The following is a 25,723-nucleotide window of genomic DNA, read 5'->3' as shown; positions in this document are numbered from 1 at the left end:
AGGTTCGCTCAGTCAAGAGGTAGAAAGCCCTAACAACTCGCGCCCATGAGTCGCCAGTTTATAAAGTTCCCGAGGCTATGAAGGTATCAGTTCCGCATTGACCGCTGGCAACCGTAGCATAGACTCCCATACTCGCTTGCCTCCGCGTCTCCTATCTCACCCTCCCATCTCTTATTCCCCTGCTCATCCAGTCCCATCCCGCATAGCCCACACGACACGTCGTCCCCATCCTCTCCGAGACGCTCCAGCTTCGCCGTCGTGCGCACCACGTTGGCCACGATGGAAGGGTAGCTCGCCTCGACTTCGTCAAAGTAACGAGTCATCACGTCGTCTATGCTGACGTCCCTGTGAGACACGACGGCAGCTCCTGGGCCCGCCGCGTCGGAAGGCAGGACGAGGTCCGTGAGGGGCGGGGACACGAGTCCCGCGTATTCGATGACCTCGTTCCTGAACACCTCACGGAGGGGGTAGTAGATCGGTAACCTGGCCACCTCTCTACCAGTGGCTGCCTGTGCTGGAGTATCTGAGCCGGCGTCCGTCGGCGGCGGTGCGGTGGTGAAGGCGTGGACAGGCTGGGGCCCGTCGTTGATCACCCACGGGAGCGTAAACCCCCGCCCCTTTGCCGTCTCCGCCAGGGTCAGCGCTGCCAGGGCGGTGGTGCTGCAGCCGAGGAACAGCGCGTGGCAGCCTTCGGCCAGCGCGGTGGATATGAGGATGTGGCGCACGAGCAACCGCACAATGTCAGCCCTGGACGTCGTGGAGGGCAGGCGGGTGAAGAAATTGTGCAACCTCTCCCCAGGTTCCTTCTCTTTTTCCCCTGGCGCGACGGGCAATGAGCTCCAGTCGATCGTGTCCAAGTCCAGCGCCGAAGTGAGCGGTATGCGCCGAAATGTAAAGCGGGGATATCGCTCGCTGAATTTGTCTAGAAGCCTCTTGGTCTGGGAAGGCGATGATGAGGTCCGATCGCCGGTATCCGTTTCGACATGAACCACCACAGGATCATAGGCCGGGGTTGGCCTCTTCTTCAGCTGACTCTCGACACTCTCATAGAGCATGTGGATGAGCGAGGACGATGACACGCCAAAGGACAGGCCGACTAGGACCTTCTTGGTCTGTGTTGGCGCGGCGCGGATTTCCTTGGATGCTGCCTCAAGCCGCTTGACGGCCTTCATCTGCACATATTTACGGTAACAGGGGCTGCGAAAGCGTTAGTCAAAGTGTTCTCAGGGTGCTATGTTTGGGCAATTGTGACTTGACTGACCCGCATGTTGGCTCCGAGCGGATCGTGTGTGTGACCTCGTTCTCATTGCACCGTCGGCAGAGCGTCGATCCTGCGTCGATGGGGGCCATAATGTGCCTGGGCACTCATGCACTGGAGGGAACGATGATTTGAAGACCCGTTTAGGGGAGTTTGAAAATTTGGGCCACGCTCGGTAAACAAGAGGGTTGGTGAAGGGGAGCGGAATTCTTCGTTGACTGCGTTGGTGCACTAACTAAATCTCTGCGATATGGACCGTCCCGTCCCGTCGGTACCAGCACGTCGGTACGGAGTATGAGATCAGATCCCACAATTCCGGGCGCCTAGTCAGACTCCTGCCCTGAGACATGTCATCACGAAAAGCTTCTTTTTCTTCGGATACGTAATCTCTTTCTTGGCATATTACGGAGGACATGAAAACACGAGCTCTGCTCAGGTAATCGCTACGCGGCCGCAGCATCTATCTTCCAGCCCATATGAAACAACACCCTACGCGAAAACCTGCGATAGGGCAACCTCCTACAACGATACCCTTAGATCGGAGATGTACAGAAGAGTCTCCCATATCATAACCACCTAGGTAAGCAGAGGCTGCCAAGCCACGAGGGCTCTGGTATGACATCAGATAACTTCTCGAAGGTGCAGCGGTGTTACGATAATAATGTATGCGGTGTGTGAAAGCGACCGTCTAAGGCGGCTACTTCCTAAAGAGGGGCGATAGGTGGTGTTCCGCGAACCACGCCCGGTCCTTACGCCAGGCATGGGTTATGATATCTCTTCCGGTCTTACAGACTCTCTCTATGGCCTCTGGGCTGCCCCAGCCTGGCACACTGGTCCCAAAACCAACTAAGTGTGTGCCAACATGAAGGGCAGCGCGGAAGGCAAAGTCGTCATCCACATACCCGTAGCCAGTCGCAAACCCCTCGATCAGCCACAGAGCGGCCTCAATGCCCTTGTAGAGGAAAAGCTCATAGAGCTCTGCGATCATCTGACCGAGGTCCACTGGGCGCACGCCCAATTCACACATCTCCCAGTCCACCACGAAGATGGATGATTGGTCGTTGGACTCGAGATCTTGATCGGGGATCAGAATGCTGTAGCTATTGTCAGTGCCTCACTGTCTCAAGAGTCCGAAAATCAACGCATTCTCACTTTCCGGTCCAAAAGTCCCCATGGATGACGTGCAGCTTGGCCTCGTCTTGGAGTTCTAGCCTCGCGTTTGCAAGGACTTCTTGGAACAAATCCTCGGAATCCTTGAGGAACGGGAAATCATCGAACTGCCAGAGGAGGTTTTCGTAGTTGTAGGTAAGCTTAATCGCCTGCAGCTCCTTGTTCGCCTTGGCCGCCTCCCGCACAGCCTCTTGCGCCGGCAGGCTGGACCACTCATGGAAGCTGTGCAGCCATCTACCAAGACCCTGCCCTAATTCAAGGACCTTGGGCCGGTGGTGCTCGGGCGTGGGGGGCAGCAAGCGCCTGAATGCATAGTGTTTGAGGTTCAAAGAGTTGGGCAGGTACTCCTGGACCTGGGTGCTCGAGTCCGGGTTGAATTGGAACAGGCGGGGCGATCGAACACTGTACGACTGGCTCGTTGTCGGGGCCAGCGTTTGCAGCGCCTGAAGACATGTCTCCTCTAGTATCTAGTCCCAGGCCCAATCAGCTTGGCTGTGCCGCCCGAGAATGAGGACTGACGAGCTTTGGCCTACGCAACGCGAAGTCGGGAGTTTTATTGATGGAGAGAGAGCAACGAAGGCCTCGCCATGTTTGATGGCAATCTCGGCTGTTCCGTCATGCAGAGGTTTCTGCAGCTTGCCCCTAAATATAAAGTTCGCGTTGCCGCCAGAGAGTGGAGTAAGCGACGTGCAAGCGAATGGGGTCTGGCCCAGTTCCTGGGTGACTTGGGATGCTATGTCGTCTGCTGTTGGCTCGGCCATGTCGAGAAGTGTAGCGCCGACAGTGAGCCGCAGAATGGAGGCACGCAGTGGAGGTGTGGAGTGGAGGCTCTCAGGAAGCGAGGTGAATCTCGGAACACCGTGAGCAGGGTTCAAGACAGACGCCTCAGGAAGCATGTGTTTAATTTACGACGACAAGACTGCTGGCTTATAACCTCGAGAAGGCAAGGCGGCTTGGTGCTTTGTGCTTGATGACGCCGGGGAGCTAGCTAGCGGCAACGAGACCGATGAGTCTTTCGGCGAGCCTGCATTGTTTCACTTGCTTACTACTGGTCAACTCTGAAGGAGCTACCCTAGGTACCTAGGTAGGCAGGTAGGTACCTGCGTCTCCGGGAGCTCGTCGTCCAACGTGACACCTGAGCATATCGCAAATGTTGCAAAGGAGGGGGTAATTCAATCGAGTCTGTCTTGTCTTGGAGTTGTATGATTGAAGGGTAGAAAAGAGAAGGAAAAAAAGACCATGTCCACGAATGGCATCAGGATGGGATGCCGAAAGGGGACTTGGTGTGCCGCTCAGTGGAGATGCCCTGGAAGTCGAGGTTCTAGAACCTCTTGTCGCCGGGATGCAGCGATCGGAGATGTGGTTTCAGGGACCAGAAATCATCAGACCTGCTGTGAACCGAGGATCGACAAATAAGGATCGTCCATTCTGAGGCTTCCTGGCCTCCAGTCATTTGGGTGAGTTGCATCGTGTCGAGTCACCTTGAACGTGAATTGTATCAACGGTGGGGTTGGCCTGGCTTGAGCCAACCGCTGCCACGCTACAGAGCAGAAGCAGCATTGTGCTGTCAGGTTCATCACTTCACCGACACGACGTGACAAGATCCAATCCCCGTGCTGCTGGCAGGCCTCGTCCGAACCCAGATAGATCTCTTTTAGCATTATGGTAATGCTTGTGCCTGTGCATCGAGCAGTGCCGTGCTTGGTGGGGGGGGTGTGCCTGCCGAGATTGCCTCAATTGAATGTTACGCATGAAGGAAGGTGCTGGGGTTTCGGCCAATGGTGATCCGGTCTCGAGGCAGCGTCTTCCCCACAGACCCACTCAGCGTGATATTGCTTCTTCGGCCGAAGGACCCACCCTGCATGCTGGCCGTTTCCTCATGCGCCCCGGCCAGCCAGCCAGCCAGCCAGCCAGCCCCGTGCACCTTGCCATCTTTGTCACCCTCTGGACCTCTGGCATGCCTGCTTCCTTCCAGCCCTTCCCGCCCAGGTTTCATCATCTCCTCCTGTTTGAGCTTTCACTTGCTCTGGAGCTTTTGTTCGCATTATACACAGTAGCCCGCCATCCTACCCTGCCTGCCCTCTCCCTGCAACACTTCACTGCGTCCATCCCATCACGTCAAATCGATTTCAGGCCCCGACCGGGTTGCCATAGCCATGTTTTATTCTGGTCCGGGCCCAGTGGGAGGAAATTCAAATCTACCTAGGTACTTGACGCTTCGAATCCCCAAGGCGACCGGGTCGGGCCCATCGACCCACTTGCCCAACGCACGACAACTCACCTCGTCGTGATCTACTCGAACTTCAGCCTCTCTATTTCCCTCACTCCTCTCTCCCATAGGTCCTTTTCAGGCCGCCTAGCCTCTCGTTACACAACAGTCCCTCCCAAACCCCCCGACTTGGTCAATCGTTAATACTTTCCTTAAATCCCGAAAAGGCGGTGGATACCTGCGGCAGGCCTGTGACCATCCTACATAGTACCTTGTCGCCGACATCATCGCCGTTCAACTGCCGTCCTCCGCTTCTCACCCTGCCCTGCACGCCGCCTCGACGACCGATTTCCAACCCCCGCGAGTCTCTGAGTCTCTGGACATAACCACGTGCGCACCCGCGGTCGTCATGGCTGAGGTACAAGCGAGGCCGGCTGGGCTGGCCGCCAGCAACCCCATCAAGCGGTCTCCAAACGTCGCCATACCTCCCACGTCCATCTCTCTGCCCCCACAAAACGCCACCTCGAGACTCAAGAGCCAGCTGTCGCTCGACCCGTACTCGCCGGTCAACCAGAATGGCAGTTTTGAGTTCGACCGGGTTATTAAGAGCGGTTACCTCCAGAAACGGACACAGAAGACAAAGACGTGGAAGACTGCCTACCTGGTGTATCGGCCTAATACCCTCAGCATTTACAAGGACGACAAGGAGAACAAGTTGCGCCACAAAATATATCTATCAGATCTCACCGCCGTCACCCTTCTCAAGGACCCCAAGAACAAACGGGACCATGTTTTTGGCCTGTTCTCACCTGCCAAAAATTTCCATTTCCAGGCCTCGAGTGCCGCCGAGGCCGAGGCGTGGGTCGATTTAATACGTTGCGATGCCAGGATAGAGGAGGAGGAGGAGGAGATGTTTCTGGCCAGCCCTGTCATCCATCGCAATTCTTTTATGCCGTCTGGCCCCTTGGACCAGGCCGAACCAGGCACCGCCCCGATCCTGCAGGACCGCGATGCATATTTTTCGAGCTCCCCAGAACCGGTCGAAAGGAGCAAGCCCAGTTTCAGACGCCCCTCGTATAACCCGCGGCGGCCATCCACGACCGTCGAGTCCTCCGGTCTCTCAGGGGCCGAGCTGGCGTCACACTCGGATTTCTCGGACTCGGATGTTCAACGGGTTCACGGTGTTGCAATCGAGAGCCTGGCGGTCCAGTCCCCTCCTCCCGCCTCCGCAAGTCCCAGGCCAAACGTCGGGGTCCGTAACGCCAGTCAAGCCAGCGGTATCAACATCGAACAGGACCCAGACCGAATCCTCTGGCAAGGCTGGCTGCGTTGGCTTCGCAACAAAGGTGGTGTGCGCCAGTGGAAGAATTGCTGGGCCGTCCTCCGACCAAGGAACCTCATCCTTTACAAGGACGAGTCCGAATACGCTGTGCAGTTCATTATCCACATGGGCATGATCCTCAACGTGGTCGACATCGACCCGATGAGCAAGACCAAGACAAACTGCCTGCAGGTGATCACGGAAGAAAAGAGCTACAGATTCTGTGCGTACGATGAGGAGTCTTTGGTGAAATGCTTGGGGGCCTTTAAGAGTCTCCTGGCCAAGAGGAAAGAACTCGAAGCCAAGATGGCTGCCAGCGACACGACCACAAGCACGTCCTGAAGGGTGTTGTCGCACGCCACGTCTCACATTTTACACACCGAGCGAGCGCATATCTCGGGTGTCGCGCGTTAATTTTGCTTTTCTGCAAGGGCTGGGCACGTGGCTGGCACCCGGCTTGCCGGTCGCACGAGGAGAGCACGGGAGTACTATAGGTCGAATCATTTTCCTGTACCTAACTACCTGTCTTCTTTTCCTTCTTTGTTGAAAACATGCATGTGATGCACACATGCCCCTGTATTTACGAATCTACGAACCATGAATATTGATACCATTCCAAAGGGAACACCGGCGAGTGCCACCACTACAAATCCCACATGCATGGCTGCATTGGTCGGCTGCACCTGCACCTCTGCATCGTGTGGCATCCAAATTTATATTATCCGAGCGTGATCAGCCGCCCCTCAGCCAGGCAGCCTAGCAGGAGCGTGGCGCGCAAAGTCTGAAAGTATGGACCTTGTGGTACCTAAGTAGTGTGAGTGAAGCCACAACTGCCAGCCAGGACTGCCTACCACAGTGAGGCCTAGCAAAACAGCGTGTGGCGATTCTGTGGCGAACATGTTAATTGTGCCTTGAAGGGGGCCAATCTACATGGGAACGAATGGAGACAGGGTGCTGGGAGCTGCTTGGTTTGGTTGCCGGATGCTTGGGACCAAATGCGGTCGGTACACGGGGCTGACGGGCAGGCGACTACTATAGTAACAACCTTGGAAGCGTTTACTATGTAGTTTACACACGCCGCAGTTGCTAGCCCCCGGGCAGCCAGGAACAGCTCCGAGTTAGCAGCAACCCGTGCAGCAGCCCCTTGCTCCTCCACTCGCAAGGAGCCAAACGCAGGAACTAAGAGGCAGGCCTCGCGAACCCCTCGGTCCACTTAGATGGCGCCGTCGGCCAGCAGGCGCGCCGTCCACACACCCTCTCGGAACCGGCGTGCAAGGGTGTGACAGGTCCTCCCCATTTCCGCCCATTACTGCCACTTCTGCCCATTTCACATGAGCCCCAATGAGATGCAACATCAGACCTCGAGGACGGCCCCGCGTGCGGTAGATCAGACGAATGCCGCGATGTCATGCAAGGAAAATGGATGCAGATGCCCACTCGGGCACTTCCTGCCGTCACCCACCACCCATCACCATGTCCCATTCGTCTATTCGTCTATTCGTCCATTCGTCCATTCGTCCACCCCTGGCATTCATGCGGGCCCGACGTTTGGTTCCCCATAACCAGCGTCCTCCCTCCCTCCCCTCCCATCCATCATATCCCGGTGTAGCTTGCTGATAGGCGAGTCGCCGCCGCCACCTCCCGCTTGGCTCGTCTCCCACCTGGGGGTGGGGGAAAGGTGATGAGTTCCAAGGTACTGCTGCGCTCCGCTGCCGAATCATGTATGTCGGTCACGATGGCCCTGGCGGCGGACACGTCTAGCTGGCAGGTGGTCTCCTCTTGGGAAAGGTGCAGGCGCACTGCTCAGCTGGGGTTCGAGTGGCTGGCCAACGAATAAATCCTCTCTGTAGAGGGAGAGACAGACTCCTTACTTTTCCATTATTTCACAGTCGTGATCCCGCGATGCTGTCGATCTGCGGTCTGCGAGCTGCCACTGACTACTCTCCTGCTCGTTTTGCGAGCTAATAACTTGTTGCTTGCTGCTTGCCTGCCTGCCTGCCCGCCGCTCGTCTTGCCTCGCAGGCTATACATACAACACTATTTTGACATTGTCTAATTGGCCGTGTACATATGGATTTTTGGGTCTTTCGAGCGGACATGAAAGTGCCTTCCTAGCTCACTGTAAGTGAATAGTCTAAACACCATACGAACCGACCGCACCACCTCCCAATACATTTCTTTTCTCAGCCCGAATTCCCATACCTTGAACAAGGCCAGCACCATTCAATAAGATCGTTTTCCTTGCCAGACACAAGTATACCAACAGGCCGCAAGCCAGTCATGGGCTTCCTCCTACCTCTTCTACTGGCGCTCCTGGCCCTCGCCAACTCTGCCTTTGCCGCCCCAAATGTTCCCCTCTCGACAACCAGCCGCTGGATTGTCGACTCCGGCGGAGAACGGGTAAAGCTCCGCTGTGTGAACTGGGCAGGCCACATGGAGACAAACGTCCCCGAGGGCCTTCACAAACAGTCCATCAGCTACCTCGCCGACTGGATCGCAGGCCAGGGATTCAACTGTGTCCGTCTGACATACTCGACCGATTGGGCGCTGAACCCCACGAAGCCCGTCGCAGACTCCTTCAGAGATGCCGCGCCCGCCGCGCAAGTGTCGACTGAGTCCATGTTAGGCCTTTACTCGCAGGCCATAGAGAAGAACCCATCCCTGCAGAACGCGACCACCCAGGACGTCTTTGGGGAGGTGATCGATCAGCTGTGGGACAGGGGCATCATGACCAGTATGTGGTTCTCTCTGCGTCTTTGAGGAGGGCCGTCTGCCGCAAACGTAGCCTGCCTACCGAATTCTTCGGCCGGGCTGCGAGATTTGAGACGGACTACGGGCAGATGGTGATCTCGGACACCCTTCCCCGGTTTTGCATAGACCATAGCTTTGATCCACAGATGGCTGACCAATGATCCCGCAGTACTGGATAACCACCTGTCTAGAGCCGGCTGGTGCTGCAACCTGACGGACGGAAACGGCTGGTGGGATGAGGCGGAGGGCGCGAACGACCAAATCTCGCGGTTCTTCAACACCGCTCAGTGGCTTCAAGGCCTCCAGGCCGTCGCGACGTGGAGCGCCTCCCGCAAGGGTGTGGTGGGTTTGTCGCTTCGAAACGAGGTCAGGCAGGGCATTGTTCAGATTGTTGGGCTCGGGGACTGGTACACCCTCATGAAGAAGGGTGCAGAGGCGGTGCACTCGGCGAACCCGGACGCGCTGGTCATAATCGGGGGCGTTAACTCCGCAACCGATTTGGCCCACAACAAAAAGGACAGCCTCGACTTCTCAGCCTGGAGCGGCAAGCACGTGTGGGAGTTCCACGCGTACGAATTCACCGTGACGTTCCACGTCAACTTCGGGCTGTGCTCCCTCCGTAAGGCGGCATGGGGCACCTTTGACGGGTTCCTCCTCAAGCAGGGCAAGGAATACACTGCGCCTCTGATCTTGAGCGAGTTTGGCGTAGGCATGAGCGGGGGCCCCAACGACGGGCTTAGCGATGCGGACCAAAGCTATCTGTCGTGCCTGACTGGCTACATGGCCGGCAACGACGCCGACTGGGCCGTGTGGGCACTTCAGGGGTCGTACTATGCCCGCAACGGGCAGACGGATTATGAAGAGACATGGGGTTTGCTGGACAAGGAGTGGACGACGTGGCGTAACGCAAAGTTCCCTGGCATGTTGGGCCAGATGTGGAACGTCAGCCAGGGTCCTTGAGAATGACGGCTAGGTCGCCAGCGATGGGATTAGCATGCCAATCTGGTCCTTTTTGACGACGTGTAATACATCACAGCATCTAGATAGAGCAGTTAGCCCTTAATTTAGTTCCACACACTGAGTGACATGCCAAGCCACTACTTGCTGCGAGTACTGAAGAATGCGCCATGAAAGAACGGTGACTTCTCTGTGTATTGCGAACTGGCAGGGACATCAATGCCAAGTTTGATTACACAGGCATAAATCGAAAAGGGCATACCAATGTGGAGAACGCTACCCTGTCATTGGTAGAGATGGCTGTGCAGATGTCACCTATAACTATGACCGTTGTCTTGCTCGCGTGCACTATCTCCAACAAAGTCAGTCACAGACAATGTACAGTGGTGTATGCGTTCAAACGGACCTCTCAATTCGTCACTCAGGTAAGGGACAAGGCAAGGGTCAACAATGAAGCGAGGAAACGGGGTCTCATGGCGAGCAAGAGGGCTGGAATCGTGGCCGTGGTCTCGACATGAAAGATTGAAATCAACCTGATCTATCGCACGTTTGATTGGTTCGGTTTATTGGGATATTAGGTTGAGCAACGATATCGACTGGTTTGTATTGCTCGTTCGCATCCAACCCCCACCTCGGAGTCCTTACTCGAACGTGTCGAAGGCGAAATCATCGTTCATGAATTCATTCATGCTGTTCATACTGTTCATGCTGTTGATGCTGTTGAAGTTGTCGTCAAAGTTTGTGTTGGACTCTCCGCCCAGGTCAAAGAAACGGTCCAGGTCATCCATGCTGGTGTCGTTGCCGCCAGTGTTGTTGTTATGATTGTTGTTGCTGTTGCTGCTGCCGTTGTTGTTATTGTTGCTGATCGAGTCAGTACTCACAATGGAGCCGGATCCTCCTAAGCCAAGGGTGTCCAGGCCACTAGCCGTGTTATCGAAGCTCGTCAAGTCCATAGTGGTGTCCTGGGCAGCTGGCTCCATCGGGGCCTCATTATTGCCCGGGTCAAGGGTGAATGTAGCATTGGTGAAGGGATTGTGAGCAGACGGTGGGTTGGGAGCTGGCTGCTGAGCTGGGACAGGAGGTGGGGCCACAGCAGGCGCGGCCGGTGGGACTGTGGCAGGAACTTTCTGCTTCTGTGTGACCAGCGGGGACGGCTTGGTCGCAGGGCGAGCAGGAGGTGGGCCTGGTTTATGAGCAGGCTTTGGTGACGGACGCTTAGGCTCAGTGGTGGGTTTGACAGGATGGAAAGGCACGGCAGTGGTGGCCTGTGCAGGAGTGGCCATGCCCATGCCCATGTCGGGGAAGGGGGCAACTGGCTTGGCCTCTGGCATCTTGGGCGTTGGCCGATTCTGCATGAATGGTGATACCGAGGCCATCATAGGCGCAACCGGGACGGAAGCCTGCTCGACCTTTGGAGGATCAAGATCGATGACCATGGGTGCTGGTGGCTGGGCAGGTTCGGGAGCAGCAGCCTTCTGTTGATCCTGCAACTTCTGTAGGTCCCTCATGAGGACTGCTTTGGCACGTCTCTATTTGAAATTCAGCACCAGTCCGGGCAGCTCGGTGTCGCACCGTACAGGGCACGGGTCTGCTCTAACAGATGCTCGCCCGTTGGACATCGGGCAGGAGGTCCGTGGCTTACAATGTCGATTTCCATCTCATCAAGGGTTGAATGGAAGCCATTGGTGGCTTCTGCCATCTTCTTCTCGGCGTTGAGTTGAATCTGCGCCAAACGCTCTGGATATTGAGCACGGGCTTGAAAGATCCTGCCCAACTGCACAAACTGGAGAAGGACAATCACGGTCAGCAAGCCCAACAAACGGTACACGCCATGCCCCGCCATGCCAGGGAAGCATGTGTGGGAGTATCCTTACAATCTCTTTCAACTGCTTGTCAAGCTTGTCGGCCAGATGGCCCTGCCCCTGGCCTGATTGCAGTGTTGCAGCCATCTTGCAATTAGACCAAGTCGATATTTGACCAAGAGTGGTTTCCGCCGAAGGATTATCGTCGCCAGGAAAGAGCAAGCAATTGATTGGCTGATTTAACAATCTGCATGAAAATTCCAGTAGAGAATAGTGAGAAAGAAAAATCGACTGCCAGGTGGTAGGGGTTGTTGCGGTTGGCGGCGAGGTGCTGAGGCGAAGTCCTCAAAAAGGTGAGCTCCCGATGGGTGGTTTGAAGAAGATCGGTGGGGAGGAGTAGCTGAGCTCAAGGCGCATAATAGCCTTGGAGGTTGAGCACCTTAGCGTCTGTGCTTGAAGATGTTGGTTAGCCCGTCCACTGCTCTGCCTGCCTCTGGCTGCAACAAAAGTCACAGGCAAACCATCGGACGTCACTTGTTGCGATATCGATGAAGGAAGCCGAGCATAAGAAACCAACCAGGCTGTCGGCAGCCTCATGAATCCAGACTGACAAGGCGGCGGCCTAGGTTGGGGGTTGCGTACTTAAGTACCTAGGTACTGTACTCGCACGGCCTGTCCCGAGATAGGCAGCTTTGACGCCCCTCGCCCTGGAGCACCCTGAGTAGTCGTTACCCCTTGACCTTTGGAGGAGCGGAGGCCGATGAGACTAGATAGTGAACAAATCGATGTTGAGTGTTAAAACTCGGAGCTGGTCAATATCTCAGTATGCTGTCGACAGCAGGCAGGTGACTTAGACCGAGGACTGGCTGGCTGAAAGTGCTTGGATGTCCAGCTGTGGAACTGCCCGGGTACCTGGGCACCTGCCTAAACTGGGTGTTGTTAGGCGACGGAAGTGCAGTGCAGGGGTACCTAGGTACCTAGGCCGGCCCCGTGACAGGTCCAAGGTTGTTATCAACAACAGCTCTCCGGCAACTCTCTCCCAACCTCGAACACCTTCCAGCGCTCGATCACGACCATACAGGAAGAGCTGCACTTCTTGATTGCATCAGTCAGTATGACACAGATCCACGAGTCCACATCTCTTTCAATCCAGGTCCGGGTCCGCAAGGAAGCCGTCAAGTACCCGGCAAAGACCCACGCCCACAAGGTCAAGAGGGAGCTTGCCGCCGTCGATTCGACCTCGACTACAGGCTTGATCTACCTGAAGGGTCAGGACTCGGAGGATTACGAAGATACAGATGGGTAATGTTTCCCAGCTTAATTGCCTCATCTCGCGCTATTTTGATATGCCTCGACACGGGCTATAAATACCGTGTGGCTCTCATCGCATCACACAATATAAGACTGCAACAAGATCGCAGCCGCCCCCAGGACGTCCTGCCGAATATCGACTCTCCTCTCACTTTCATCACGCCACCCCCGCGGTGGCAGCAACATACTAACCAAGTAATCAGCGCGAAGCCGTTCAGACAACGCAGATATGCATTCTATCTGTCAGGAGCAGACTTCCCCGGTTGTGCCGTCACTTACGATATCGCAAAGGATATTCTGATCCTCTGGATCCCAATCAGGAAGCCTCATGAGATCATCTGGCTAGGGGCTTTGCCCAGCATCGAAGAATGCGCCGCCCGGTACGATGTCGACGGGGTCATGGATATCACGCGTCTGCAGCTGTATCTCAAACAAACCTTGGCTTGCGACACAACTCTCTACGTTCTGCACGAGAACCAGACACCACCTAGACCATATGGTCCGACTTCGGGCTTTACCGTTGACCACTCTGCTCTCAAGCCGGCCATGGACCTTGCGAGGGCCGTCAAGTCTCCATTTGAGATTGGCCAAATCCGTGAGGCAAATTGGATATCATCCGAGGCTCATCGCCACGTCCAGCGACACATCAAATCCTTGACCAGCGAGGCCCAAGTTGAGAACTTATTTATCGCCAAGTGCCGTGAGCTTGGGTCCAAGAAACAGGTACTATCAGACCTGCACGCTCCGGACACATGGCCCGAACATTAATAACTGACTGCTCGTTCCAGGCCTACCCCGTTATTGCTGGGTCCGGCCCCAACGCTGCTACTCTGCACTATGGGGCGAACAATCAGGACTTTGATGACAGGCAACTCATGGTCCTCGACGCTGGGGCTGAGTTCGAATGCTACGCCTCCGACGTCACCCGGACCTTCCCACTGAATGGCGCCTTCACCGCCGAGGCGAAGGAGGTGTATGCTATCGTGGAGGAGATGCAGGAGGTCTGCATCTCGATGATCAAGCCAGGTGCATCCTGGTCGACAATCACGAATAAAGCCCAGCGCATCGCACTAGATGGGCTGAGAAAGCTAGGCATCTTACGAGATGACGCTCTAGGCGAGCCGCCCACCCTCCAAGTTGTCAGGGCTTTCTTTATGCATGGGCTGGGACACCTCGTCGGACTGGACACCCACGACGTTATTCAGGGGGTTCACATCCACATGATGGGCGGCAAAGCCTGGAGCCTGGACAAGCTCGACTCCCACGCTGCAGCTCTTCCCAAGGGAGGGCATTGTATGAAAGACCGCCAAGGCGGAGGCGATCCTTACTCACCGCCCTTGAAGAAAGACATGGTCATCACCTGCGAGCCAGGCCTCTATTTCAACCGGGCGTATGTCGAGTGGTTCTTCGCTGACCAGCCCAAGCTTCTCCGATTTGTCGACATGGCCGTACTGGAACAGTACTACCCGGTTTGCGGGTGCCGGATAGAGGATTGTATCCTCGTGACAGAAGACGGTTACGAAAATCTGACCTCGGCGCCCAAAGGAAAGGATTCGTTGCGGGTCATCAATGGAAAGTAGGGCGGCGGACCGCCTTGGTCTCTCATGATGAAGCAGCCTTGGAGGAACTGTAGATATTATCCCTAGATGGTCGGAAGAGACGCGCCCAGTTGTATGCAATCATCGGCTTCTCTGTGCTCACAATCTCCAGACCAGCAACACATCAAAGCTGAGACAGTGGTGTCAAGGAATGTAATCAACCAGCCACAAACTTGACACTCAGCCGCACCCAATTCGGTTCTCCACACAGGCAGCGGGACTGTGGCAGTATTTTTCTCTTGAAAGGCAAGCCGCCTCGAGCAGAGGGCTCAGACAGCTTCGAGACGGAGGAAACTCGCTTCGATGGGGAAAACCTCTGTTAATGCCTCAAATTCACAATGCTAAGAGTACCCTGGAATGCTACCTAAGCAATAAGAACCAAACGCCGCTTTATTTCCAACCATCGCTATTTCTCTCATAGAGCAAGTACCTACCTGATCATGCTGTACACTGCCACACCCACCCTGGGACGATATATCCCTTACAGATACTTCTTGGGCGTCGACTTCTTCTTCTTGTAGTACACGTAACCACCCACCAGCACGACCTGGCTGCCGATAATGACCGCGATCAGGCGCCCGTGGCCCGGCGACGCGTGCTCTTTAACCGTGTCCTTGATGGTTTGATGGGTGTCGCTGACCAGGCCTTTGATGGCGTGCTCCGAGGAGCTGACCTTGGACGTGACATCACCTTTGAGTCTGCGGACCTCGGACTCGAGGCTAGTGATCTTGTTCTCGAGCTCGCCGAGCCGGTCCAACTTGGAGAGCAGGCCCTTGAGCTCCGCGATCTGCCCGGAGATCTCACCGTGGCGGGTCTCGCCGATTGAGTCCTGCTTTGCGACCGTGCGGAAGATGGTCGACAGATGGTGGTTCACGCTCTGCAGCCGAGTGTGCAGGTCGGCGAACTGGGCCTTTGAGCTTGTGATGGAGTCGGCGCTCGCGTCCGGGATGTCGTCCTCGAAGCCGCCCGAGTCCCACCGGCCGGAGCCAGGGTTGCCGCCCATGGGCTGCTGCTGCTGCTGCCCTTGATTTCCAAACATGCCCTCTTGTTCGACTGCGGCCTGCTGCTTGTCCTGGCCCGGATCGATGTTCTCTGTCATCAGGACCATCTTGAAGATCTCGAACGAGTCAGGGTTGTCCGCGCTGGCGGCGGTGATGCCCAGCTTGTATCCCGCGGGGATGCTGATCTTGTCGCTCTCGAAGCAGTTGACCCCATCAATGTCCACCTTGAAACTGCTGGCCGTCTGGCGGAACTTAATCTGCGAGGGCCGGCCCAAGTTGCGGTAGGCATGGTTGCAGTGGCCGAACGACTGCCCATCCACCGAGATCTTCTGGAAGTCTTTGCTTCCGTCGTTGAGGAAACCTCTTACCATGCCTGCACTTCCGCCGTATGTGTCGATCACCAATGCAAGACCCTCAAACTTGCCAACCGTGTAGATAGAGCTGAGGCCAACATCCTGGAGCCCGTCGCGCACCAGCCAGATGTTGAGGTTGCCGCCAGCGCGCTCTGGCCCATTGGCACGGAAGTCCACATCTGCGACCCATTGTGTGTGCTGCAGTGCCTTGTCGGCCCAGATGGAGGCGCGATGGTTGCCGGGTGCAGGAGGCGTGAGTATTATCTTGTTGGAGAGGATATCTGGCCACGTGGGGTTGCCGTGGAGGGTGAAGCCGGGTATAGACCCATCGTTGTTGGGGCTTATCCTGTTTCCGAGTATCAGTGACAGTCCCGAGAGTGGGCTCTTGGGGGGGGGGGGGAAGGCACTGCCTACTTGTTGTTGTAGCCAAAGCTCAGCTCGTTCACCAGGTATTGGGCTACGACCGGGGAGAGGCCAGCAAGGAAGGCCAGGGCTGAGCGCATGGTGGGCTAGGTGGTATATGCGGAATGCAGAAGCTCCCTTTGGATGCTGGAAGGTTCGCAGCAAGCCCTCGGAGGTGTGGCCCTGGCAGACAGGCTTTTGTTATGTGATGCGACACGAGGGTGATGTGTTGCGGTTGAGGCCACTCTGGCGAAATATCAGGATGCTTCTGCGGCGCTGACCTGGCCTGGTGGCCCTAACTCCAAAACACCTCGGCGCTCGAGCTCCGGAGCTCAGCTATAATGACAGGGTAAAGTGGGATTTCTCCTGGGGAGGACAGAGAGTCCCGACAAGATGGATTTTGGATGTCTTTTAGGAAAAACAGGCTCCAGACACGAACGGCAACTCAGACGGTCCTAAGAGGTAGTGGGAGAGAAGGGCGATGCATCGAGACTCGCGCGTGTCTCAGTCTCAGTCTTTGTCTTCCTTCCTGCCTGGTTGTCAATTGGCCGGTACCAAGGTACACAGTACCGGCCCTGTGAGCAGTGAGCACAAGCCCTTGGAGATCTGGCGAGCTGTTCCGAAGCCAGAAAGAACTCGACCCCTGGCGCCGGGAGCTTCTCCAACTGTCCACAACGGTAAGGTGGTGTGGCCCGTGTGGGGTCCAAGGGTGTGGCTCCGCGACACAGAAGGTACTCCGTCTGTGACAAGCATCAATGCCGTCTTGTCATAATAAATGTAAATGGACTCGACAGAGGGCTACCAGTGGCCAAATATCTGGGGGATACCATGCGGCATCTAGACGGCCCCGTGCATTCAGTACTAATATAAACTTCGGCACGTACGTGGTACGTTGAAGGTTTGGGTATGTATGCATTTTCGCCTCAGCGCAGCAGCCTGCAGGTACTACTCACTACCTAGGTACCTAGGTACCCATGTCTACACAGTGTCTGGACTCTGGACTCTGGACACGCCGCACTACTGTGTAGATTCCGCGTCTGGCCCGAGCTCACGTTTCTCGAAACCACCTTCGACGAAGCTGTGGGTTTTGTAAGATTGCACTGGACAGCACCGCGCACACCACACACCCGCGCCATTGACAGCAGGGGATATGGTCTCAAGATGACTGAGATTTATCCATCACTCACCCAGTGTGCCATAGTTGCCACAGCCCTCAAAGTCCTCTTGTTCCCGGCCTAGTGAGTACTGCAGACTTTCCCGAAGTCCCGGATCGGGGAAGCCCTCCAACTCCAACTGCTTGAGTGCTGATGTGCCGCCTCGCCACCAGCAAGTCCACAGATTTTGAAGTCCATAGGAACTGGCTGGCTATCACACACAGCCTCCCTCTCCGGGAATGGTACTATGAGGAGACGTCAGAATGGACTCTGGACTACCCTCCTTTCTTTGCATACTTTGAATGGGTATTATCCCAGGTCGCAAAGCTGGTTGACCCAGCAATGCTCAAGGTCTACAATCTCGGATATGATAGCTGGCAGACCGTCTACTTCCAAAGGTCATCCGTTCTGGTCACGGAACTCTTGCTAGTCTATGCCTTGCAGCTGTTAGTGAATGGCATCCCCCACGGCGTGACAAGATCCGAGCTTGTGCTGACCTGTCCTGCCTGTCCTAGCTACGTCGACTCGTCTCACGGGGCTACCAAGAAGGCTGCACAGGCAGCTGCCATATCCATCCTGCTCTCGCCGGGACTGCTTCTCATCGACCATATCCATTTCCAGTACAATGGGTGCATGTACGGCCTCCTCATTGTATCTCTGGTCTTGGCAAGGAAGCACGCTGGCTTGCTGGGCAGCGGGCTTGCCTTTGCGGCACTTCTGTGTATGAAGCACATCTACGCCTACCTGGCCCCGGCCTACTTCGTCTACCTCCTCCGGGTCTATTGCCTGTCTCCCAAATCCGTCTTTCGCATCCAATGGCTCAACTGCATCAAGCTGGGTGGAGGTATCGCCGCCATTCTCGCCGCTGCCTTTGGCCCATTTGCCCTCCAGGACGTGGGCCAGCTTTGGCAAATGAAGGAGAGGCTCTTCCCATTCGGCCGAGGGCTATGCCACGCTTACTGGGCACCCAATGTCTGGGCCCTGTACTCGTTCTCTGATCGCATCCTCATCTACCGTAAGTGCGCTGCTCTCACCGGGTGTCAAATCGACATTTGCTGAAACTTCCAAACAGTGGCGCCGCGTCTTGGGCTGCCTGTCAAGCCCGATGCACTGTCCAGTGTGACTCGTGGCCTCGTCGGCGACACATCATTTGCGGTGCTTCCTGACATCACCCCCGGCATCTGCCTTATGCTCACGCTGGCATCCATGGCTCCGCCTCTGATCAGGCTATTCTGGAAGCCGACCTGGGATGCATTCATTGGTGCTGTAACGCTTTGCGGCTACGCGTCGTTTCTGTTCGGCTACCATGTGCACGAGAAGGCTGTCCTGCTGGTCATCATCCCCTTCAGCCTGATCGCCCTCAAGGATCGCCGGTACTTTGGGGCATTCCGGCCGCTGGCAGTCGCAGGGCACGTCTCTTTATTCCCACTCCTCTTCACCCCGGCCGAATTCCCCATCAAGACGGTCTACACCATCTTCTGGCTCATCCTGTTCCTCATGGTCTTTGACCGCCTGGCGCCAGCTTCCAGCAGGCCGAGGTTCTTCCTCTTCGACAGGTGCAATACGCTCTACATTGCCATCAGCATACCCTTGATCGCGTATTGCTCCCTGGTCCACGAGCTTGTGTTTGGCCAGAATTACGAGTTCCTGCCGTTGATGTTCACCAGTGCATACTCTGCACTAGGTGTGGTTGGCAGCTGGGTTGGATTCAACGTAGTGTATTTCACTTCGTAGGTAGAGACCATCAAGAAGCATACACGACAATGTCAAGCGACTACTGTGGTAACAACCCCTGGGGACGTGATACCGCAGAGGCTTGGCCTGGGAGCGAGGGATGCTCATTGCTCGCAGCCGAGGACAGCGGCAGGGGGACTGCCCCAGCGCCCAAAGGGGAATAGCGCCCCACGTGTGCCGGCCCAGAGTCCCAGACAGACCTTGTTCCTATGTGACAATGTATCGCCCTGAGTCGCTGATAAGGTTGCACCACAGTCCAAGGCGTCCGGAAGAGGGTGCCGCAGGTGTCCCATAACTCGGCAGCGGGAAGTGACTTTGGCAGGGCGGCACAGGACATACCCTTGAATGTTTACCACGTCAGTACCTGTGCGCCTCCAACAACCCAACTCTGCATCTCTACTCATTTGCCTCTCGCGATGCTCTCGTGGGCGTGCCTCTTGTCGCGGGCTCTCGCTCCCTCAGACTGAAGCTTCAGGACAATTCGCGTCTGTAAAGGTCGTCTGGATAGTACGGTTGTCGTATTTGCACGGATGTAGCGGCCAAGTATAGAACTTTTTTTCCAAGAGGCTGAGCGGGAGATGCACATCGAATGGATCTATGTGCCTGCCTATATTATATCATGGAGATGGGCTGGCTTCGGCTGCTAGACCGCGCGGTTTGGTGCAAGTTGCCGCACGACAAGTGAGGATCACTGCTGGTTCGTGGGGATTCGAGTGGAAATTCGAAGAATGGGAATTATTGTGGCAGAACATGATCTAGTCAGTGAGCACCCAGCACAGCCGGCTGAGGCTCAACGGCGTCCGACGCGCGCGTAATGATACTTGGCCACACGGGCCCGGCGCTTGAGCTGACTATGGGGATCCGGGTCGAGTGGGTCGAAAAACAGAGGTTGCAGTGACAGGAGGGAGCAGGTGAACGGGTTGCGCTCTTGCACTGCAGGAATTGCAGGCCGTGATGTGGCATAATGGGCGGGCGCGGGTGGTGCAGAAGTGGGAGTGGCTGTTTCGGGAGAGGGCAGCGGGATATATATCAATGGGAGGGGGGCGTCCTGGGGCGACAAGACACCAATGGGTGTGACATGAATTGTGCGGTCAAGGGCGGTCAGAACGAGTACAAACATGGACATAAAAGCTGAGGCGGTGGTGGCCCAGATCAGGGGAGCAAGAGGGAGGGCACGTTTGGGGGTGTGGGCGATGATGGGGACGGGATCCTCTTGTCGCTTGTCACCGTCCCCCGGGAGGGCCAGGCTAGTCCTGGGCCCTGGTCGAGCCGGGATCCACTATGTACATGGTCTCCCGCCATTGTTGTATCCCAAGGACGTGCGGGTGCAGGTACACAAGAGATGCGCGTGTGCGGGCAGACAGGGTAGTTGCCAGTAGGACGCCATGTACCGTATACTGCGGATTGCAGGCCGGATTATATGGGGGAGCAAGTACCGCGCGTGCATGCGTGACTGCCCGCCTAGCTACCTTACATAGTAGTACCTGCCCGCCCGCCTCCCCTACCTACCCACCCACCCTCCCAGTCAGTCTACCTATACCTACCTACCACTACCTTACCTACCCTCTTGGACATCTCCCAAATTTTGATTCTCGTTTCACGACCTGCCCTTTCTCCTTGTCAACCCTCCGGCCGCTCCACCTCTCCCTCCCGCAGCATCACCAGCCAGCCGTGGACCCTGGCCTGTCGCCCACACACCAAGGACAAAAGCCATCTCTGCCGGCGTTTCCCACGCCGTCGCGCGCCGGCACCAGCAGCCTCGTCTAAGTCAGGCCGGCCTGGGATCGGTCAAGGCCCGCCGGGAGACTGCGCACCCCAGTCCCGTGCAGTCTCTGCACCTCCACGTCCACGCCCACGACCGGGTCTGCTCCACGTCTCGACCTTTTGCCTTTCGGACACGATCGCGTCCCTGCCGGCACAACAACACCCCAAAACAACATCTGCCACTCCAATTCCATCCTGATCTGAGCTCCCCCTCGGGCCCGGAAGGCTGAATCTCAGCCTTGCAGATGATTTTCGGCCGGCCTGCCGCTCTGCAGTCCTGCCCCCATCCACCATGGTAGGGCCCCAACCACCCCCTCCACCACCCGGCGCATCGCCCTGTATGCCCTACTCACCCTGTTTCCAAGGTCCTCTTCAAGCGCAAGCCCGTGCAGTTCCTGCAGCCGCCGCCCGTGGAAAACGACCATGAGGTACGTCCATGACCACCACCACCCTCCCTCGACGCGCCACTTCGCGCCCACCCGTGCAGATTGCTCACGACCCTTCTCTTGCCACAGGTGTGGCACATACCCCAGACTGGCGAGGTTTTCGTCACGTACGAAGACTATTTGAATAGGTATGCCGTGCTCACCTAAACCGCCAGGCCGCATCATGTGCTAACGTGTGCCCAGGTTGGACTTTTACAAGCAGGTCAGTCGCGCAGCCATTCGCGCCGCGCCCACAACGCCGCCACTGACAAGACCACAGAAACGCTTCATATGCCAAATTACTGGCCACTCGGGCCTCAACTTCTTCGAGGCCCTAGAGTCAGAAGTATGCTCTTCCAGCCCGACCCCCCCCCCCCCCACTCCAAATTGCTATGCGCTGACCCGATTTCCACCAGCTCGCTGGCGCACTGGAAGTCGAGCAAGCCTTCCCCGAACCCCTAAAGGGACCCATTCTGCGGCGCGTGCAGTTCCAGACGATTTCGAGGATCGACAACCTGGTTGACAAGCTCTACGAGGAGTTCAAGGGCGATTTCTACCCCGGCGAGCATGTCACCGTCTCCATCCATACTGGCGAGCGCTTTACAGGCGTTGTGAGGGATAAGGCCAGATTCGGCAGTAAAATGCTCCCGGATGGCACACTCACTGTGCCCTTTTCGAGATACTTCGTCAGCCTGGATGATTCTGAGGACCATGAAGCGGTTGTCGACGACAACAATATCTGGCGCGATCGCAAGGTCTTTACCAAATCCGTCCTGCGCTCATTTGTAAAGAAGACGGTGACGAGAGATGCGTGGACCGGGGCTCCTTGGCTTGTGAAAGACACGATTGCAGCTCAGTTCAAGATCGACACGCGCATCCCGACACATCTGCGGTACGAGACCAAGGTCCAAGAGCGCAAACAGGCCCAGTCGCAAAAGAGGTTGTCCAACCAGATGTCCCACCCCCCGGAAGCGACCGGCATGGCCCATTCATTCCAAACTCAGGGCCCAGTCCGATTACCAGAGCTCAAACCCGCAGCCAGGCCTCCCAAGGCCGGCAAGAACCAAAACCACCATGGCCAACACGGGCAAGTTGTTAAGAAGCAAGAACAGGGCCAGTTCGTCCACCTACCACTTCCGGGCAATCCCTTCCAATTTCCACTGTCCTTCCGGCACAACCAGCTTCCTCCCCCTCCCCCCGTGTACGCGCAGCCGGAGCCTCCACCGCCACCGCCACCACCAAAGTATCCTATCGAGGATCTCAAGGTAGAGCCAACGCATCTGGTCCGGCCTCCTATCCGATACTTGTGCAGCGACCCGCCTGTTGAGGTCGAGGAGCCGTCGCCTTCCTGCGATAACATACTCATGAAGTCCGTCGGCCCCCTTCTGGAAACCTGGGATACCCTCAATGTGTACTGCGAAATATTCCAGCTCGATTCCTTCACTTTTGATGATTTTCTGGAGGCAATGCAGGTCGCGTCGGAGGAGACCCAGGTTCAGTTATTTGATGAGATTCATTGTGCCGTCCTCAAAGTCCTGGTGGACTCGGAGGCTGACGGAGGCAAGATCAACTTCCGTCTGCCGGAGCTAGAGTCAGACGATGAGAGTGACGAGGAAGACGATGAGGATGAGGAGGATGAGGAGAGCCGAGAGCCCACACCACAGCCGGCCGCTCGCGCCACGCGGAGTAGCATGGCGAAATTGGAAGCCGATAAGCTGGCGGCAGAAGCTGCCGCTGCGGAAAGAGAGGAGAGGCAGTTGGAGAATGCCCCGAAGCACCGTGCTGAGGAGCTCCTGGCTGACTATGACTGGATCGATCATCTGAGAAAGAGGGATTTCAAGAACGGTGGTTGGGAGGCGATCATGGTCGGCCTGCTATACCAGCTGTCAAAGGAGGAGCGGAGAAAGGCTGCATGTGAGGATCTGCTCATACAACTGGTCCCTAGGGATGTCGAGGCCACACAAGACACGATCAGACAACACTACGCAGCGATGGACGTCAACTATCGTGCCCAAGCTTTGCAGGTCATCTGCTTGCTTACTGCCGAAACCAAAGCCATCCGCGGCTACATGGAGGACTGCAGTGAGCAAATGACGGGTTTCAGGAAAGACAAGATCGAGTGGCAACGCCAGAGGAAGCAGGCGTAAGTATCTTTTTGCGTGTGACTTTCGTCCTATACGGTGCGACTAACAGGAAGATACCAGCATCGAGGAGCTCAAGGCTCTGAATGAGGAGCGAAAGATACTTTTGCCAGAGAACCTTCCGCCATCACCAGCACACGAGGCGGCTGATGCTAATGGAGACGTCAAGATGGATGACGTCGATGAGCTGACGCCAGCTGAAAATGAGGCAGCTGAGACGGAGGAGGAGCCGCCACGCAGTGTCGGTCGTGGCCTCCGGCGTGGCCAAGACCGAGCTGCAGAACGCCTGCGCCAAAAGGAGAGGGAAGAGGAGAAGAGAAAAGAGGCCGAAGCTGCCAAGGCAGTTCCCAAGCAGTCAAAACAGTTTGTGAAGGTCTTGAAGGAGATCCAGAAGAAGGAAGACCTGATCAAGAAGTGCGAAGAAGAAATCGCAGTTATTGACAACGACCTCCGAGAAGCCGACTGCGCAAGAACAAGGGTTCTGGGCAAGGATCGGTTCTGGAATCGGTACTACTGGTTCGAGCGCAACGGGATGCCGTACGGCGGGTTGCCAAACAGTTCCACGGCAGACGCAGGCTATGCCAATGGCTGCATCTGGATCCAGGGCCCGGACGATCTCGAGCGCGAGGGCTACATTGATCTGGCTCCCGAATGGCAGAAAGAGTACCAGGCCATTTTCAACATGACGGTCCCGGAGCGCAAGGCAAAGGAGGAAGGCCCGACGAGCGTCTTCACGGCCCGGCAGTGGGGCTATATCGATGACCCAAAAGATGTCAAGAAACTGATCGACTGGTTAGACCCGCGCGGATTCAACGAGTTGAAACTGCGGAAGGAACTCGTCAATTTTAGCGACAGGATCCTCAAACACATGGAAAATCGCCAGGCATACCTGGCAGCCAACGACGCGGAAGCAAAGGCTGCTGAAGAGGAGAAGGAGAAGGAGAAGGAGGCGAAGACGAACGGGGCGACAGGCAAACGGATGACTACCAGGACCAGGAACGCCGTCACACCAGAGCCGGCCCCTCAATATCGCTGCTTACAGTGGGAGAACACCACGGCCATCGAGGAGCTGGGCCACCTTCATAGTGACCAGCCGCCTCCTGCGCCGCCAAAGGGGAAGAAGGGCGGGTCCAGAAAGAAGGATTCTGCCAAGGAGACGGCTGAAGAGCCAGTCCCTGCTGTAAAAACGCGCTCGAGGAGGAAATAGATACACCCCGCCCGCCACCAGTGCACTGGGCATGGCTTGCTACAAAAAGGGGGGGGGGTTCTCGCATAGCGCAGGCCTGCGCAACGCAAGGCGATGAGCACAGAGACAGCAATGCTAAATTGCTGATCAGCACCTGCGTGGAGAGCTGTATTCTCAAGATGACAAGGGGACTGAGGTCGCGCAGGAATATGCACGACCAAGATGCGCTGCCCACGAACCGTGCATCCGAAACGAAACGCAGAAGCAGCAGTGGATTTGTGGAAGGGTCGACATTGAGCGGTCGGCCTTTTTCTGGACACACTCGGTTTGATCCCGCAGCCCGTTCCAAGAGTTGTCTTGATCGGTTCGCAACACCATCTACCGTTTTTGCATATGCCCACCTTCTCGGGTTGCATGTATTTTGCAACGGCATCGCGAAATGGCGTTGCTCATAGACTTTACAGCAGACGAGACCAACTAGTATGAGTAGAGTTTCAAACGTCACTAGATGGTTCACTGTGGTGCATTGCGACTTGGGCTTTACTGAGGAATGAAATTAGATTACAGATTACAAGGCTCCGTCCGGGTTGATTGTATTCTTGCATCCAGCAGTGAGTGTTTTGGTGCAGACAGCGAAGTGACTCGGGTGATTCAAATATCTACTGTCACCCTGTAGTGTGGACGGGCGGACCTGCGAATAACAATCAGCGGTGACTTAAATAAGAGGCCGAAGAGGAGAAGCCCACTGGGCAGATTCTCTGCAGGTTAGATTGTCAGGATGTTGACAGCTTTGACAATATTGTGAGAACGCTCAAATACCGCGCCGTGCGCTCATACTCTCCTCCCATGTGAGACGGTCCTCACGACTGAGGGCGAAAGAGGCTCAAACTGTCGGTGAAGAACTGTTAATTCCAAGCTATAGTTGCCTAAGGAATAGTAGAGAGGAAGCAACGAAGCTGCAATCCCACGTCGCGAGAGGCATGGAGGCCACTTGGGCTGATTGCCTGGGTAGCTAAGCAGAGTGCACGGACCTACTGGTTGGTCCCGCGGGCGATGATGGTGTTGGCGCGGGTTGTTGCTTGCTGGTGTGTGAGACAGTTCAATTTGCACTGGGGGAAGTGTATTTGAGGGGCGCCGTCTAAATGCACAGGGACCCGCTTTTCAGTCGGACCTACCAATTTTTCCG

The 25,723-nt window shown here is 56.2% G+C and overlaps 9 protein-coding genes across 9 annotated transcripts; 5 read left to right on the top strand and 4 right to left on the bottom strand.

Annotated features, from left to right (window-relative positions):
- Positions 1-20: 20 nt before the first annotated feature.
- On the bottom strand, positions 21-1,596 carry KVR01_004211 (uncharacterized protein). The gene is made up of 2 exons (XM_044794539.1): positions 1,262-1,596; positions 21-1,197 (listed from the first exon to the last, which is right to left on the bottom strand). The coding sequence occupies exons 1-2, from the start codon at positions 1,348-1,350 to the stop codon at positions 87-89; spliced, it is 1,200 nt and encodes a 399-aa protein (XP_044646375.1). The 5' UTR covers positions 1,351-1,596; the 3' UTR covers positions 21-86.
- A 138-nt stretch (positions 1,597-1,734) lies between these two features.
- On the bottom strand, positions 1,735-3,381 carry KVR01_004212 (uncharacterized protein). The gene is made up of 3 exons (XM_044789290.1): positions 2,962-3,381; positions 2,411-2,895; positions 1,735-2,352 (listed from the first exon to the last, which is right to left on the bottom strand). Exons 1-3 carry the CDS (start codon positions 3,322-3,324, stop codon positions 1,956-1,958), a joined length of 1,245 nt encoding a protein of 414 aa, XP_044646376.1. The 5' UTR covers positions 3,325-3,381; the 3' UTR covers positions 1,735-1,955.
- A 940-nt stretch (positions 3,382-4,321) lies between these two features.
- KVR01_004443 (uncharacterized protein) lies at positions 4,322-6,579 on the top strand. The gene has a single exon (XM_044788542.1). It carries the CDS (start codon positions 5,047-5,049, stop codon positions 6,298-6,300), a length of 1,254 nt encoding a protein of 417 aa, XP_044646607.1. The 5' UTR covers positions 4,322-5,046; the 3' UTR covers positions 6,301-6,579.
- A 671-nt stretch (positions 6,580-7,250) lies between these two features.
- On the bottom strand, positions 7,251-12,212 carry KVR01_004545 (uncharacterized protein). The gene is made up of 5 exons (XM_044787819.1): positions 11,541-12,212; positions 11,309-11,449; positions 10,073-11,195; positions 9,929-10,014; positions 7,251-9,748 (listed from the first exon to the last, which is right to left on the bottom strand). The coding sequence occupies exons 1-3, from the start codon at positions 11,613-11,615 to the stop codon at positions 10,308-10,310; spliced, it is 1,104 nt and encodes a 367-aa protein (XP_044646709.1). The 5' UTR covers positions 11,616-12,212; the 3' UTR covers positions 7,251-9,748; positions 9,929-10,014; positions 10,073-10,307.
- On the top strand, positions 8,239-9,669 carry KVR01_004170 (uncharacterized protein; the record flags this gene model as incomplete). The annotated part of the gene is made up of 2 exons (XM_044782694.1): positions 8,239-8,692; positions 8,879-9,669. 2 exons carry the CDS (start codon positions 8,239-8,241, stop codon positions 9,667-9,669), a joined length of 1,245 nt encoding a protein of 414 aa, XP_044646334.1.
- A 246-nt stretch (positions 12,213-12,458) lies between the features above and the next one.
- Positions 12,459-14,700, top strand: KVR01_004729 (uncharacterized protein). Its single transcript, XM_044791382.1, has 3 exons — positions 12,459-12,770; positions 12,983-13,502; positions 13,568-14,700. The coding sequence occupies exons 1-3, from the start codon at positions 12,583-12,585 to the stop codon at positions 14,357-14,359; spliced, it is 1,500 nt and encodes a 499-aa protein (XP_044646893.1). The 5' UTR covers positions 12,459-12,582; the 3' UTR covers positions 14,360-14,700.
- Positions 14,677-16,945, bottom strand: KVR01_004209 (uncharacterized protein). The gene is made up of 2 exons (XM_044787864.1): positions 16,146-16,945; positions 14,677-16,077 (listed from the first exon to the last, which is right to left on the bottom strand). Exons 1-2 carry the CDS (start codon positions 16,232-16,234, stop codon positions 14,859-14,861), a joined length of 1,308 nt encoding a protein of 435 aa, XP_044646373.1. The 5' UTR covers positions 16,235-16,945; the 3' UTR covers positions 14,677-14,858.
- Positions 16,946-17,222: 277 nt separating this feature from the next.
- KVR01_004334 (dolichyl-P-Glc:Glc1Man(9)GlcNAc(2)-PP-dolichol alpha-1,3-glucosyltransferase) lies at positions 17,223-20,023 on the top strand. The gene is made up of 4 exons (XM_044787307.1): positions 17,223-17,371; positions 17,461-17,733; positions 17,803-18,302; positions 18,360-20,023. The coding sequence occupies exons 1-4, from the start codon at positions 17,295-17,297 to the stop codon at positions 19,019-19,021; spliced, it is 1,512 nt and encodes a 503-aa protein (XP_044646498.1). The 5' UTR covers positions 17,223-17,294; the 3' UTR covers positions 19,022-20,023.
- Positions 20,024-20,627: 604 nt separating this feature from the next.
- On the top strand, positions 20,628-25,513 carry KVR01_004684 (uncharacterized protein). The gene is made up of 7 exons (XM_044781755.1): positions 20,628-21,080; positions 21,151-21,213; positions 21,301-21,359; positions 21,415-21,433; positions 21,491-21,556; positions 21,627-23,353; positions 23,415-25,513. The coding sequence occupies exons 1-7, from the start codon at positions 21,078-21,080 to the stop codon at positions 24,556-24,558; spliced, it is 3,081 nt and encodes a 1,026-aa protein (XP_044646848.1). The 5' UTR covers positions 20,628-21,077; the 3' UTR covers positions 24,559-25,513.
- The last annotated feature ends 210 nt before the right edge of the window (positions 25,514-25,723 follow it).

Source organism: Diaporthe batatas, assembly GCF_019321695.1.
Source record: "Diaporthe batatas strain CRI 302-4 chromosome Unknown Contig00004, whole genome shotgun sequence".
Classification (NCBI taxonomy): domain Eukaryota; kingdom Fungi; phylum Ascomycota; class Sordariomycetes; order Diaporthales; family Diaporthaceae; genus Diaporthe; species Diaporthe batatas.
The sequence above is the reverse complement of the archived record's forward strand: the minus strand, read 5'-3'. Positions and strand labels throughout refer to the sequence as shown.

Coding starts and splice junctions, on each gene's coding strand:
- KVR01_004209 (XM_044787864.1), bottom strand. CDS start 16,234: ATGCGCTCAGCCCTGGCCTTCCTTGCTGGCCTCTCCCCGGTCGTAGCC. Junction 16,078..16,145: donor AGCTTTGGCTACAACAACAA/GTAGGCAGTGCC, acceptor ACTCGGAAACAG/GATAAGCCCCAACAACGATG.
- KVR01_004545 (XM_044787819.1), bottom strand. CDS start 11,615: ATGGCTGCAACACTGCAATCAGGCCAGGGGCAGGGCCATCTGGCCGAC. Junction 11,450..11,540: donor ACAAGCAGTTGAAAGAGATT/GTAAGGATACTC, acceptor GTCCTTCTCCAG/TTTGTGCAGTTGGGCAGGAT. Junction 11,196..11,308: donor ATGAGATGGAAATCGACATT/GTAAGCCACGGA, acceptor AATTTCAAATAG/AGACGTGCCAAAGCAGTCCT.
- KVR01_004684 (XM_044781755.1), top strand. Junction 21,214..21,300: donor CCGTGGAAAACGACCATGAG/GTACGTCCATGA, acceptor CTCTTGCCACAG/GTGTGGCACATACCCCAGAC. Junction 23,354..23,414: donor CAACGCCAGAGGAAGCAGGC/GTAAGTATCTTT, acceptor GGAAGATACCAG/CATCGAGGAGCTCAAGGCTC.
- KVR01_004334 (XM_044787307.1), top strand. CDS start 17,295: ATGACTGAGATTTATCCATCACTCACCCAGTGTGCCATAGTTGCCACA. Junction 17,372..17,460: donor GTCCTCTTGTTCCCGGCCTA/GTGAGTACTGCA, acceptor CCTCGCCACCAG/CAAGTCCACAGATTTTGAAG. Junction 17,734..17,802: donor CTAGTCTATGCCTTGCAGCT/GTTAGTGAATGG, acceptor TGCCTGTCCTAG/CTACGTCGACTCGTCTCACG.
- KVR01_004211 (XM_044794539.1), bottom strand. CDS start 1,350: ATGGCCCCCATCGACGCAGGATCGACGCTCTGCCGACGGTGCAATGAG. Junction 1,198..1,261: donor CGCTCGGAGCCAACATGCGG/GTCAGTCAAGTC, acceptor ACGCTTTCGCAG/CCCCTGTTACCGTAAATATG.
- KVR01_004443 (XM_044788542.1), top strand. CDS start 5,047: ATGGCTGAGGTACAAGCGAGGCCGGCTGGGCTGGCCGCCAGCAACCCC.
- KVR01_004729 (XM_044791382.1), top strand. CDS start 12,583: ATGACACAGATCCACGAGTCCACATCTCTTTCAATCCAGGTCCGGGTC. Junction 12,771..12,982: donor GATTACGAAGATACAGATGG/GTAATGTTTCCC, acceptor CCAAGTAATCAG/CGCGAAGCCGTTCAGACAAC. Junction 13,503..13,567: donor AGCTTGGGTCCAAGAAACAG/GTACTATCAGAC, acceptor TGCTCGTTCCAG/GCCTACCCCGTTATTGCTGG.
- KVR01_004212 (XM_044789290.1), bottom strand. CDS start 3,324: ATGCTTCCTGAGGCGTCTGTCTTGAACCCTGCTCACGGTGTTCCGAGA. Junction 2,896..2,961: donor AACTCCCGACTTCGCGTTGC/GTAGGCCAAAGC, acceptor GCCTGGGACTAG/ATACTAGAGGAGACATGTCT. Junction 2,353..2,410: donor GGGGACTTTTGGACCGGAAA/GTGAGAATGCGT, acceptor CAATAGCTACAG/CATTCTGATCCCCGATCAAG.